This window comes from Pogoniulus pusillus, chromosome Z (genome assembly GCF_015220805.1).
Source record: "Pogoniulus pusillus isolate bPogPus1 chromosome Z, bPogPus1.pri, whole genome shotgun sequence".
NCBI classification, from domain to species: Eukaryota; Metazoa; Chordata; class Aves; order Piciformes; family Lybiidae; genus Pogoniulus; species Pogoniulus pusillus.
The window spans coordinates 12,714,165-12,728,411 of record NC_087309.1 but is presented as its reverse complement, the minus strand read 5'-3'; the positions used below and the strand labels follow the sequence as shown (position 1 = coordinate 12,728,411).

The 14,247-nt window shown below is 51.7% G+C and overlaps 1 protein-coding gene across 4 annotated transcripts in view; it reads left to right on the top strand.

The window, feature by feature from the left end:
• RUSC2 (RUN and SH3 domain containing 2) overlaps positions 1-8,644 on the top strand; it is an 82,032-nt gene extending 73,388 nt beyond the window's left edge. For all 4 annotated transcript variants that reach the window (XM_064176457.1, XM_064176458.1, XM_064176459.1 and 1 more), the window contains 6 exons: positions 1,378-1,552; positions 2,788-2,893; positions 4,042-4,088; positions 5,411-6,386; positions 7,056-7,229; positions 7,511-8,644. In XM_064176457.1, the coding sequence (XP_064032527.1) occupies positions 1,378-1,552; positions 2,788-2,893; positions 4,042-4,088; positions 5,411-6,386; positions 7,056-7,229; positions 7,511-7,691 (1,659 nt within the window). In that variant the 3' untranslated portion in view covers positions 7,692-8,644. The remainder of the gene's footprint in view (positions 1-1,377; positions 1,553-2,787; positions 2,894-4,041; positions 4,089-5,410; positions 6,387-7,055; positions 7,230-7,510) is intronic.
• Positions 8,645-14,247: the final 5,603 nt, after the last annotated feature.

The window sequence follows — 14,247 nt, the reverse complement described above, 5'->3', positions numbered from 1 at the left end:
CTGGGAGAGATGGGCATCCTCTGTAGCCCTTACCATGAACCCACCAGCTTCAGTGTGCAGCAAGGTTGGCTGTGGGGCTGATTGTCTTTGTCCTGTGCTCCCTCCATTTCCTGTTTCTGGAGTAAAGCAGAAGAAGAGCAAGTTTGCTTTGTATGTACGAGGCAGCATTTGAAGTCCTGTGATACCCAGCGTCTTTGCTCTGCCCCCTCTCAGTGCTGAATGATCCTTTTTCAGTCAGGAGACTCTGGGTCAGCAACATGACACTATTTGGATATGACAACTGCCCTGGAGTGCCATTCCCAAGGAAGAACCTGACTAGGAGAGATTCCAAACTGATTCAGTCTTCTCTCAGGGCAATTTGCCCCTACTTACAGTTGTTGCTTTTGCACAAAGAATTGTGCCCCGCTCTGCAGAGTCAACTGGAGCTGTTGGGATTCCCACAGCTTTTTAAAACTTCACTGTAAATTCCCTATTCTTGCAGTGCTGCTTTGGGAAATAATTGCAACACTCCCCCCTTGCTTTACTTACCAAACAAAGATGTGGTTTTGACCTAGGGTTTCCTCATGCTTCAGGGTGCCAAGGTCTGAGTATTCACCTGTCAAAAGGCAGCACCCGACCCTGATGCTCCCACGCTCAGTGGATCTGATAGGATTATTCCTGACCCAGAAGTTCAGTCTCAGTTCAGGGCCTTTGTGGACCTTTGCCAGCTGTCCAGTATAATTCCAGCTCAGCTGGTAAAATCTGTGCTCTAAACACAACTGCCTGGCACCACCAACATGATGTGCAGTGCGTGGGGCTGACCCCTTTGGATAAGGCTCTGCTTCTCAGCAGCACAAAGACTGTTTGCAACAAAATATGTCCCTGCCCTGTTGATCCTGGGCTCTTACACATTTCTCATCTAAACCTGAGCTCTCTCCATCAATTTTGCCCTCACCCTGTTTATTTATAGTAATCCCTAGGAATTACAGCTTGGTATATCACTGAGTTAAGTGTTTCTTAACCTCTCAGTGCTTGTAGTTCCTATGTGGCTTGCTGCTTCCTGCTTCAAAAATAGCAATAAGAACATCTACAGCAGCAGAAAAATCCTCTACTCTCTTTTGTCCTACAAAGCAGCCTTGTTATACCTGTAGGCAGAATCAGGCATGCCTTCAAACTGTTGCCTCATCTGAGTCTAGGTCAGACTTTGCAGGGAGCAATCCAGAACTGGTGTAAGAGGCAGCAGGGGAGAAAGGAAGGAGGCTGCCTGTTCCAGGAGCTGCTGGCCTGGCTGTTTCCTGCTGAGTGACTGTAGTAGGCAAGTGGAACTGGACCGTTTGCATGCATCTGAACCTTGCAGAGCAGTTACCAACACTCTCCCTTTTGCCTATTGTCCCTTAGGCCAAACTTGGGAACAGCTCTGTGAGCCCTAACGTGGGGCATCTCATCCTGAAATACCTGTGCCCTGCTGTCCGAGACATTCTGAGTGATGGGCTCAAGGCTTACGTCCTGGACATGATCATTGGCCAGAGGAGGAACATCCCCTGGAGCGTGGTGGAGGCATCCACTCAGCTAGGTATGGAGGGTGTGCAGTGGATGCTCATGGCTCTGCAGTACTCCTGTGTTGTGGCTGTGAGGTGCTGGGGCAGGCTGACTGTAAGGCTGGGAATGCAGAATAATATCCATCTACCTGCACAGAACAGGGTACACCTTGGCATGTTCTTGTAAGATGGGAGAGGCACTGCACTGTTCTGCTCAAATATTTATTGTCATTTTCCCTGAAACTCCCAAATTCTCCTATAAAAGGCCCTAGCAATGAAAAAAGAAAAAACAACACAAATGCCCTTTTCTCCCCACCTAAGTTTACAGGCAGTCTCTAGATTTTCACCTTTAGTCCTGCACAGCTACTATAGAAGGCAGGGTTGAGCTGTGGTCTGGTCTGTAAGAAAAGTTATACTCACAGCTCACTTGGCTCAAGCATGCCCACAGCACCTGGACCTTCTGCTGGTAACAGTCTGCAACCTGGATTGTGGCAGTGGCCACCATCCAGGATAGCTCATTTCTGAGGTTGCAGATGGCAAGGTCACATTGATTTTTACATCATGAAGAGCTTAGCACCCAGGACTGGCAAACCTCCCTATCTTGTTTGTGACAAATCTCCAGCTCTGGAGTTATGTCTGTGATTGCAGGCAGCTCAAATTACAGCTACCCTCCACAATATTCTGTACACTGGCTGGTTTCGAGCCAAGGGCTGTGGTTGTCTCTGAAGTGTGGGAGCCTGGAGAAGAGGAGGCGCAGGGGTGATCTTATTACTGTCTACAACTACCTGAAGGGGCATTGTAGCCAGGTAGGGGGTGGCCTCTTCTTCCAGGCAACCACCAACAGAACAAGGGGACACAGTCTCAAGTTGTGCCGGGGTAGGTATAGGCTGGATGTTAGGAAGAAGTTCTTCACAGAGAGAGTGATTGGCATTGGAATGGGCTGCCCAGGGAGGTGGTGGAGGCACCGTCCCTGCAGGTGTTCAAGCAAAGCCTGGATGAGGCACTTAGTGCCATGGTCTAGTTGACTGGATAGGGCTGGGTGCTAGGTTGGACTGGGTGATCTTGGAGGTTTCTTCCAACCTGGTTGATTCGTTGATTCTATGATTCTATGTCTTTGCAGTATGGGGAGAGAGTGAGCTGATGCTGTTTGTTGGAGGGGTGATACACATACAGCCACAGGCAGCCAGCCAGTATCTGTCCTTGCTTTGATGCTCTTTCTTGTCATGCTCGCTGACCACAACTAACCTCAGTGTTTTGGTTTACTCTGCAGGCCCCTCTACCAAGTTGCTGCACAGCCTCTATAGCAAGATCAGTCAGTACACAGAGCTCACCAACCATACCATGAGGTTCAATGCATTCATCTTTGGCCTCCTCAAGTAAGTGTGTACCCTGGGCTGGCTGCATGTCACTGTAGAGGACTGGCAGCAGGCGCTGCTCCGTGACTGTAGATAGGCACAGTTACCAATTAAACAGCTTAAGAAACCTGAGAAATTGCTCCCCAGCTGTAGCTGAGGAGAAGAGGAAGCTATGAGCTTCTCCAGAGGATCAAAAGCTACCTACCATGTGAGGATAGAGAAAGAGTGGTTGCAGCTCATGGAAGAATGCTGCCAGCTTCCTTTTTCCCCAAAACATTAGGTAGGAAAAGTCTGGCTGTCATGCAAAGCTAGACATAACATATGCATCAATTACTCTTGGAGTGCCTGCTCAAGTCACTGTTTCCTGCAGCTGTAGTGAATCTCAGTGCATGAAGCTCTAAAGGAGAAATTGCCCTGGTCCATGACTCAGAGCTGGCCCTTCTGCCTTGGATAAGCAGTGTGCACACTACTCTCAGTGTCAAACAGAAGGCAGCAGGGATGTCTCCTTTGCTGGTGAAAGGATGACTGCACCAGTCTGTTATTTCCCAGCTAATCTCCAGAGGTCAACAAGAGCTCTGGCAGTAGCAAAAGTCCTCAAGATCTCCAACTGTTGGAGGACCCCTACAATGAGGAGCAAGCTTTACCCTGCTCTCCCCACCCTAGGTGGCCCAGCTCTCCCTTGCACAGGATACCAACTTATTTTGGGCCAAGCCTGTAACAATGGCCTTACATTTGTAGATAATTTGACTCTTCCACGTGAATCTTTCTTAACAAAGCTAAGCTCTGCCAAGGAGATATGAGCCAAATGGACCTGCTCTGGCAGGGAGCTCAGACCCAAAGATCTCCAGAGGTCTCTTCCAACCCCTGACATCCTGTGACCTGTGAAACGTGCTGGAAACAGCTGTTAAGGGTTATTGTTGCACAGTGTCTCATGTAAACTGAACTGAATGTCTCTGTGACAGGCTGGATGGCTGTGGTCAGTGCATGCTCACAGGAGTGAGCCACTGTCCTCTCACTGCTAGATCCTGAGTTTCCTTGATCCTGAGGTTTATGCTGTGCAAATGCCTTTTTCCAGCCACAATTCTTTTTGTAGGACAGGGAGGGAGTGAGATGATTTTCACTCTCTTTCTTTATTTCTTTCTTTCCATACTTGTTTTCTCTTCCTCCAGTATCCGATCCTTGGAGTTCTGGTTCAACCACCTCTACAACCATGAAGGTAAGAGCCTGAAGGCTGTGGGGTGCAGTGAGGGACAAATGCTAGTCTCAGGGTACCAGGGAAGTCCCAGGTGGAAATCCAAGCTCTGTGCAGCTCTCTCCACCTAAACCTGGGCAGATATGTCCTTCCTAGCTGCAGCTTGTACTCAGGGCTATCACCTCTACTAGAGGTTCCTCAGTCTACCCACAGAAGATCAGATCTAATCCTCCTTAAATTTCTGTGCTCCCTGCCAAGGGACTGAGAGTCTTGTATGTCTTGAGATGTGCACACTTAGCTGAAACCCTTCAGGCAGGGGAGACCAAAGAAATGGAAGGGGAAAACTCCTCAAAAATGAAAATTTATCTGGGGCTTTCCACCCAGAAATGTTTCTAAAGCATGCTGAGAACCCAGCAGCATGACCAAGCTGCCTGATGCCTAGAAGCAGCAGGACTCAGTGTTAAACACACAGTGAGGCAGACAACCTAGACCCACTGGATCCCCTAGAATGCTGCTGGCTCAGCCTAGAGCCCCATGCACTGCAAGAAGTCCATCTCAGTGTCTTCTTGCAGGTTTGGGGCTAAGAGCAGATATTTCCCAGCTCTACCTGTACAGCCAGCCCTTCTCTCTGGAGTAGGCAGGAGAGAATTGCCTTTGTACTGGCAAGAGAAAGCATCCTGGTTTTGTGGAGCAAGCCATCATGAAGAGCTGGAAGTGTTATCAAAAGCTAGGGCTGTCAAGATGATGAAGGCTAGGAAGAAGAGTTTGGGACAAGGTGCAAGTCCTTCTGTGGTGTAAGCTTGTTACGTCACTGTGGCCAAAAGGCCACAAATCCTGTTCCAAACTCTCCCCTCGGGAGTGAGACCTGGCTGCAAAACTGGCAGAGGAAGACACTGTAGATGTCAAATGAAGTGAAGGATGAGTGCTGCAGGTAGGAACGCTCAATTGCTTTCAATCAGGATCCATGTTTCAGCCAGACAGGTCCCAGGAAAGACCACGTTCAGCTGTCCCTAACACCTCTCTCTACAGAGAGCTGGTATTGGCATCTTGTTCACTTGCAGGAGGTGGCAAAGAGGATTTCAACACTTTGGTGCTCTTTATGCACACCCTCCTCCCATGGCATTTTGTGGCAGAGGTGATTCTGGTGCACAGTCTGATGGGCAGGTCCTTACTGTAAATGTAACCAAGGCCAGCAGTTTGCCCAGAGCTCACAGAGCATCTGGTGTTCCCTGAGCTAGTGCTGAGCCTCTCGCTGCAGCCACAGATGTGTCAGCTTTATGAGCTTCTTGTTGGCTTGGCAATGGTGGCAGTGGTCTGTCCTCTCATGAGTGCTTCTTACCCTACAGATATCATCCTGGCACACTACCAGCCAGTGGGCTTCCTGTGCCTGTCCCACAGCGTGTGCCAACCTCTTTTTGAGGAGCTCCTGCTCCTGCTCCAGCCTCTCTCCCTGCTGCCCTTTAACCTAGACCTTCTTTTTGAGCATCACCTGATGCAAATGGGCAAAGAGCAGCAGCAGCAGAAGGAGCTGCTACGTGTGAAGCAGGACCTGCTGCTCTCTGCACACTCCACCCTGCAGCTAATGCGGACACGGGCCAGCAGTGAGGATCCTGATGGCTGCAGTACCACCCCCGAAGCATGCAAAGTGGGTGCCAGAGATGATGACATCTCAGCAGGCCACAGCACCCAGCAAGCTGTGAGTGAGAGGGTCAAAGGCGTGGGGGCCTCCTGCGGAGATGGCGATGGTGATGGGGAGGAAGAGCAGAGGAAGGTTCGAGAGAGCGCATGGGAGTTCAAGAAGGACAAGCAGGCAGGCTGGTGGTACCAACTCATGCAGAGCTCTCAGATTTACATCGAGGGTTCAGCTGAAGGCTCAAAGTTCATCCGCCATGAGAAGAAGAAGGCTACGAATGCTGTGCCCCGGTCAGCAGAGAGCTGCAAGGCACCACCCCCCCGTGAAGGAGTTGTGGAAGGTGCAGAGGCTCGTCCCATTGCTGAAGGCACCTTAGAGGAGAGGCCCAAGGCTGCCAGCAAGCCAAGCCCTGAAGCTGTGGAAGAGCCTTCGGAAAAGGCCCAGCAGGTACTGGCCAGTGAGGAGGTGAAGGAACGGAGCTGGCCCTTCTGGATGGGCAGCCCCCCCGACTCGGTGCTGACAGAGCTGAAGCGCAGCAAGGAGAAGGAAATGGGAACTCAACAAAGAGTGGGAGCGGCAGCCCCCCAAGAGGAAAGCAGCAGCAGTGCATCAGAGGGCAGTCAGCCCATCAAATGGGGACACTTGTTTGGATCCAGAAAGATGCAGAAGGAGCCCAGGCAACCTAACAGGTAGGCACAGGAGTGGTCTGGGTCTAGGGAGGTCTGTTTAACCTTAGACTGCAGTAGTAGAGGTGGAGGTCAGGAAGTATCTGGCCACTAGGCTACATCACAGCGGTATCCCAGTGTGTGAACAGAGAGGTCAGTCACCCCTGCACCACCCTGCGTGTCTGCCTGCCTTATTTCATACCATTCCTCTCTTCAGGTCCTGTCCTTCTGCAGTCCATCTCACTGTCTTTCCTCTTCTGCCTGAACTGTAACACTGCTTTGACTGCTAAGCCTCCTTTCTGGTGGAAAGGCTCCTGCTATGCCAGTCAGCCCCATCATCACCTCATCCCTCCTAGAAGTGTGTAGTAAGTGAGCACAGATCATGGAGCCTTCCCTATTGCACATTATGGATAAGGAGGAGGCATAAAGGTGCCCCACATAGCTGAGACCTCCTAGCACTGCCTCTCCATCTACACCCTTCTTGCTTCTGTGGCAACTGGAAATGTTGTTCCCTGACTCAGCCATATTGTGCCTGGAGGATGCTGAGCCCTCCATGCCAGGAGAGAGTTCAGGGACTGCAGTGCACTTTTTTAATAGAGCCAGATCTCTAAGGCGTGACCTTGCAATGAGTGCAACTGCTCCTTGCTCCCAGGTACTGCTTTCCTGTCTCTACCTGCTTCTGTCTTCTTGCAGGCTGCCCTCTGGCTGGCTGAGCTTGGACAAGTCTGTGTTCCAGCTGGTGGCCCAGACAGTTGGGGCAAGCATGTGGAGAGAACCAGCCCCTGAGCCAGAGATGCCCCAGCCAGAGCCGCCTGAAGTACCTGCCATGGTCCGGACGGCACGGGGGCTGTCTCCCCACCCTCCCTGGTGAGTGGTACTATGTGGCACCTCCTGGGACATGGTGGGTTGGTGTTGGCATGTCTCTGCTTCTTGCAGTTCACCTGCCACCCCAGGGGATGGACTGGGGTGGTGCATCCACCCATCCCAGCTCTGCACTCTGCAGATGAGGGGGACTTGGATGGCAGCTGGGAGGAGCCTGGATGGGTGAGGAGGCAGTACCAGGCTCCTTTGTGCCTGCAGTGTCCCAGCGCTTCAGTGGGGTGACATCTGTGGTGAGATAACCTTTCTTTCTCTCCTTCTGCCTGCAGTGAGGTGAAAGCTCTTTGCCATCACATCGCCACCGAGGCTGGACAGCTGAGCTTTAAGAAGGGGGACATCCTGCAGGTCATCTCCAAAGTGGATGGTGACTGGCTGCAGTGCAGCCTTGGCACCGAGAAGGGACTGGTGCCCATCATGTACGTCACCCATCCAGATGATGAGGACTATTGACATGGCTGGGAGGCCAAGCACACTACTGTGGGCTGCTGAGGCTCCTCTGGAGAAGCCCACCCTGCCAGAAGAACAGACACAGCTTCTTGCTAGTTTCTTACCTTTCTTGCCATTACAGAATACAATAACCGTAGGTGGTTCCTTCCCTCTCCTCCTTGTGCAGCTGCCGATGGCCAACTTGGCCCTTGGGCTCTTCTGCAAGCTGCACTTCCTATTGTCAGGCATTGCCGTGCATGCAGCCACACTGGGGACCACCTGAGCCCCCTCCACCCCATGCCATCTCCAGCATCTGTAGGCCATGAACTCATACATAGAGGAACCCAAGCAGCCCCTGCCAGGGCAGCACTGCCCAGCCTAGTTACATGCTGAAGGAGCAGGATGCTGGCTGTCCCCTTCCCGGGGGTGGCAATGCAGTCTGCAGCCTTCACCATCCATGGCATATCAGCCACAGGGGTGGGTAGTGAAGGCTGGTTTGATAGGCTGCATTGCAGCTTGGTGGGGGGCTGCCAGGTAGGCTCCTTCACACTGGAGCAGCCCTGTCCTAGTGTGTTATAGTGGTGTCTGGTGGGTTGTACTGGACCAAGTAGTCTGGCACGGCCACTCTGCAGGACTGAGGCTGCATCAGGCCATGTCCAGAGGAAGGGCGCAGGGGATATGTGTATGTGTGTGTAGCAAAGGAGTGTGGGGTCATGAGGAAGGCACATGAATGTTCAGTATTACTTATGTCCAGGATGGGTAGTGCCCCCTGTGCAGAAATGGGTGTTTGGGGGAGTAACCCCAAACCCTCCACACTGAGCAGGGAGCCAGTGTCTGGGGAGCTCTGGGATGCTCAGTTGAGGGGATTTGGAGGGGAGGGGATAAGGGCAGGGTCCCTGACTGAGCTAGGTATGTTTTTTGGAGTTAGGGGCAGTGCTCCTGGCCAGTAGACTGGGGGGGTGCTCCCAGAGGGAGCTGGGGAACTTGGGGGGGAGGGATGGTGTTTCCCTTGGTGTAGGGTTTCTGGTCTTGCTGAGCAGAGCCATGGGGTGGGGGGTGGCAAGCGTTGTGCACGAGCACAAGGGGCTGCTGGGGTTCCTGGGGGTCCTCAGTAGAAGCAATGCCAGTCAACTCCTTCCTTACCATGTTCATGCCACCTGCTAAAGTGGGGATATTTACCTGCCTATCAAGGGGGTAACAGTGTTAGTGAAAGGCCATGCCAGTATTTGGTGCCTTGGCCGATTTGACGCTGCTTGCAGCGTCGTGCCTGGGCTGGCTTCCCCATGGCGAGGGGCCCTGGTCTTGCAAGGTTACCTCCTGCTTGTATATGGCTTTAGCGGATGTTGCACCGTATTTAATTTGTATTTCCCTGTTAGAACGAGGTGTCTCGCCTTTATTTATTTCTTTATTTATGATGCATATTAATAAAAAAGGTGCTGATTGAACTCCAGAACGTGCCCCTGTGTCTGATTTCCCACTCCCGGGAAGAGGCTGAGGGTTGCCTGCCGTGGAACGCTGCGACGCAGACTTTGCTCTGCCGCCGACAGAGCCAGCAACAGACCCTCAGCAGGGAGGGAGGTTACTCCCAGCTATCAGACCTGACAGTAGTATAGAATCATAGAATCAGCCAGGTTGGAAGAGACCTCCAAGATCAGCCAGTCCAACCTAGCACCCAGCCCTAGCCATGGCAACTAGACCATGGCACCGAGTGCCTCATCCAGGCTTTTCTTGAAGACCTCCAGGGATGGTGCCTCCACCACCTCCCTGGGCAGCCCATTCCAATGGGAAATCACTCATATCATCTGATGATGCTATGTCTTGGGGACTGACATGTGTTAGGAACTTCCCCTCCCCGTTTGAGGGAGCTGGGGGTGTTTAGCCTGGAGAAGAGGAGGCTCAGGGCAGACCTCATTGCTGTCTACAACTACCTGAAGGGACACTGTAGCCAGATGGGGGCTGACCTCTTCTCCCATGCAACCAGCAACAGGACAAGGGGACACAGTCTCAAGGCGTGCCAGGAGAAATCTAGGTTGGATGTTAGGAGGAAGTTGTTGGCAGAGAGAGTGATTGGCATTGGAATGGGCTGCCCAGGGAGGTGGTGGAGTCACCGTTGCTGGAGGTGTTGAAGCAAAGCCTGGCTGAGGCACTTAGTGCCATGGTCTAGTTGATTGGACAGGGCTGGGTGCTAGGTTGGACTGGCTGATCTTGGAGGTCTCTTCCAACCTGGTTGATTCTTTGATTCTTTGAAATTTACCAGACTAACTCAGATAGTTTGCAGTTAAAATGAAGCTATACCTATAACATGGCAAAACATACAAGCATACACACACCATATACTTAAAAGTACTTACAACTGTATACAAATCAGAAATACAGAAATCCAAACTCCCTCACGGACAAAGAAACTGCCCAGAAGGGCTCAAAGGTACCCCTTCTTTCTCCCTCTCTATCTCAGACAGGCAAACAAAAAAAACCCCAAAGCCAGCAAAGCTTGCATTATTTGTTAGCCAAGACCAAAGACATATTACAGCAGATCAAAGGAGAAGTGAAAGGGAGCAGTGTCACAGACCAGAGCAATTAGACCCAGCAACACAGGCCAGACTGAACAAGATTGTCTACATTTTAGCTTTGTATCACTCTCAGCAAGCCAATGAATGACACAGACATTATCATCATTTTCTTTTCACAACCAATGATCAAATTTCTTTCATTAAAATATCCCAATTAGCCTCAAATCTGCACAGGGACACAATGGGTTTCGAAGCTTCTCGTCTTTATCCTTGGGGCATCTTTGGCATACCAAGCAGGTTTCAGACACAAGTTCACACCACGGCAGTCTGGTCTCTGCTTCTCCCAAGTGTAGTAGGTTGAGGAACTTCCCTCCCACCCCCCAACAACTGAAATTCACCAGACCAGCTCAGACGGCTTGGAAGTAAGATGAAGCTGTATTTACAGCAAAGCTAAATTTACAAGCACAGATACACAAGACATTGGCAAGTAGTTATAATTATATACAATTGAGAAACAATACAGAAATCCAAACTCCTTCCTGGACAAACAAAAGAAGCTTAGAAGTAGACAACACCACCCTCTCACTCCCAGACAGAAAACAACCAGCAAGGCTTACATGTTTTCTGTTAGTGCAAAATACTGGAGAGAAGCAAAGAGATCAACACTCAGAAGCAAAGAGAGTTGTCTGTACTTTGGCTTTTAGCAAACCAATGAGTGGCATAGAGTTTACCATAAATTGTTTTCTTTTTACAACCAATGATCTAATTTCTCTTATTAGAATATTCCAATCAGCCTTAAAACAACAACAGATCAGGGTGCTCAGGTGTCCATTGATGCAAACAATGCAGGAACATGTAACTTAATGGCAGCAAGCAAAATGCAGAGCAGCACAGGATGGAGGCAGTGAAGGATGAGTTGTGGGGCTGGGAGCCAGAGCCTGGAGCAGCTTGGCCATGAGGCTCAGTGGCTGCAGGTCACTCACAAGGAAAGGTTCCGAAGCTTTGATACTCAGACTTGCACAAGCACTGGACCTCCAAGCCTGTCACAGACAAGCCCCAGGAGCCCATCCCTTCCCCTTACACCTCAGTAGCTCCCAAGAGAAGGGAAAAGCTCTGCTTGGGGCTCCACCCTTGTCACAGTCATATGGACAAAAGGCCTGCAGTAGGGGAGTGAGTCAAAACAGTTGAAAGAAATCCAGATGTGAAGCAGTGCGAGCCCCTGTCCTGGCTTGGAGAGGCATGGAGAAGTCAAAGCTTGCACGTGGGCTGCTTTAATTGATCTCTCACAGGCAGTAGTGGTCAGGGCTGTGTACTAATGCCGCGGAACTAGCACAGGCTGTCTTAAATGAGGAAGGGGACTGTGTGCTGGCCAACAGCCTCATGGGATGCTGAGTCAGCCCTGGGGCTAAAGGGGGATTTTCCAGCTGCCTGTGTTGATGGAACTGCATGAAACATCTTGTTTGATGCCTGCTGCTGGGGCAGCATCACATGCAGAAGAGGCATAGCAGGGTGGTTAGGGCGTCAGAAACTGGATGTGGGGAATGCTGCTGCTATGGGGATGGCAGCTGCTGAAGTCATATAGCTAAATCCAAGCATGTCCTGGGTTTGTGGCTATCAGATAGTCAGCCTCAGCCAGCAGCTGACCACAAGGCACAAAGCCACCTGCAAGGCTGGAAGGCACACAGAATGTGTGTGTGGCAGTAGCTGCCAGCACTGCTACTGTGGCTGGGTGTCTCTGGTTGTGGCCTGCTCCCAGAGGGTCAGCTGCAGTGTCCTGGTGGGGCTATGAGTACCTCCAGAGCCAGGCTGAACAAGGACAGGAGCCACCAGGTGCTGCTGTGTGCTGCAGCTGACCCTGGTCTAGAGAGGGCAGCTCATCCATCCCCTAACATAAGGAGCTTAACATCCCTTGGCACCCCTTCAACTGTGTCATGGCAGCAGGAAGTTGGATGCTGTGGAACATGGGAGGTGATAGTGAGAGAGCTGGGGCTGGCCCTCCAGAGGAGAAGTGAACAGGCAAGCTGGTCATGCTGTATGCATGACCCCTTCACAGTGCTTCCCTGAACCCAAATCTAGCAATCCCTCACCAAGAAAAGTCCCTGGCCTCATTACTGCACCAGCTAAAGTCCCCTCCCAGTCACTAGTGGTAGGCTACCTTCCAGGACCAGCCTTGAATCCCCCTGCCTACCATGGGCACAGAGTAGAGCAGTCACCAGCCTCAGCACAAGTGTCACTTCAGCATCAGTGCCCACCCTAGCACCAGTTCCCACCCCAGCACCAGTGCCCACTTCACATGTACTGAGGTACAGAGTAAGGCCAGGGGCAGCTCTGGACCAGCAGTAAGATGCTTGCTCAGTCCTATTCATCTCCTGTCACCTGCGTGGGATCCTGGAGTAGCAGAAAGGTCCTCTACTCCTGCTCTTTATAGGCCTCTTTCAGCCTGTGCCTGGCAAAGTTGCTCAAAGAAGGCCTTGGCAAAGAAGTGGAGGGTTTTGGAGATGAACACTGAGATCAGAGTATCTGACATGGAGAAAGCAAAGTGGAGCCCAGCTTCATGGTACAGTGGTCTGCTTTGGAACCCAGCGGTGGGGGAGGTAAAGGCATGGGCTGACTGCTTGGCTTGGGCACATTAGGGATGCAGAAGGAGTTGAGATGTTCATGACAACCTGAGAGACGTGCCAGCTGTGGGGCAGAGACCTGCTGGTGAAAAGTGTTAGGGGTTCCTGGCAGGTCCTCTTGGATTTACACTATCTGCAGAACAAAGGCTGTGCCCATGGCCTCTAGATGCCTGCCAGGCCTTGCTGTAGGAGACTGGCAAGGGAGGAGGCACTTGAGTACCAGCAAACTACCAAACCACCCCAGGCAAAAGCTGGGCCAGCTGAGATGGGAACACACATTAGAGCAGGACAGGCATGGAAAGGTAGGAGAGGGATGCACATGGAGTCAGTACAGGCAGAGGGCGGTGGGACAAGGAGGTACATTAGGTCAGGACAGGCAGCTACAGTGTGAGCACAAGGCCCTGGGGCCTGCAGCCAGAGTAGGAAATCTGTCTTCAGAGGAGGAACCCTGTGGCTGAGCCCAGACATCAAGTACAGACCTGCAAGCCATGCTAGCCAGCAAGAATCAAGGGAAGGCAGAAGATGTCTCACTGAACAGATCTGGTAGCAACCAGAATCAGACCTGCTGGATGAGTGTAACTGTCACACCATCATGACTGCTTGGCATCTGACACAGAACCAAGATACCAAGTTAACATGACAGCTTTCCAAGGCACTAAAAGCTGAGCAGGTGGGAAAATGTCACAGTGGTGGAAAATGGGCTCGTGCACTACTGATACTGACTCTTCCCTCAGGCAGCACCTGAGCTTGAGGGCAGCAGCAGGGCAGATGTCTGTGCAAAGGACCGTGGGGTACTAGTGGGAGTGTGGGTGTCCCAAGGAAAGGCTCATATACTGGGGAAGAGCAAGGAATGCCCTTCCTTTCTATACCTCTCCTGGCAGCCAGACCCATCGCTCGCCCTGCTAGTGTCCAGCAGGCACATCTCCAGATCCTACAAGGCTCCATGCAGCAGGGTATATCAGGCTTGGAATGGGCATGCAGGTGGCTATGACCTTTCTGTGACCACTGCTGTGGGGGGACCAAGTAGAGTATGAGTTCACACTAGCCCCTGAAATCTTTGTGCAAGTTCAAAACAACTAACCTAAAGCTGGCTTTCAGGCTAGCCCAGCTGCAGCCTAGCCTGGGGACAGCCTAGCCCTCTGCAGGATGGATCTCTAGGGCTGAGGTCACAAGACCTGCTTCTCAGGTCCCTGATTGGCATTATCCTGCTCATGGCAGTATCCCAGGATACTGCTGATGCACAACCAGGCACTGAGATGCAGTCCAGTTCCCTCTCAGCTAGAAGGGCAGCACTGTGGTTGTGGCTGTCCTGGGTCTCAACACTGTGGCGTTTGTCATGCAGACTTCCTTCATTGACCATTTCCAGTGACTTCCTTTCCACCTCAGTGCCCCCATCTGTACAACACAACCCATGAGGTTTCCTCTGAATAAGCTTCTCAGCATTGCCCATGA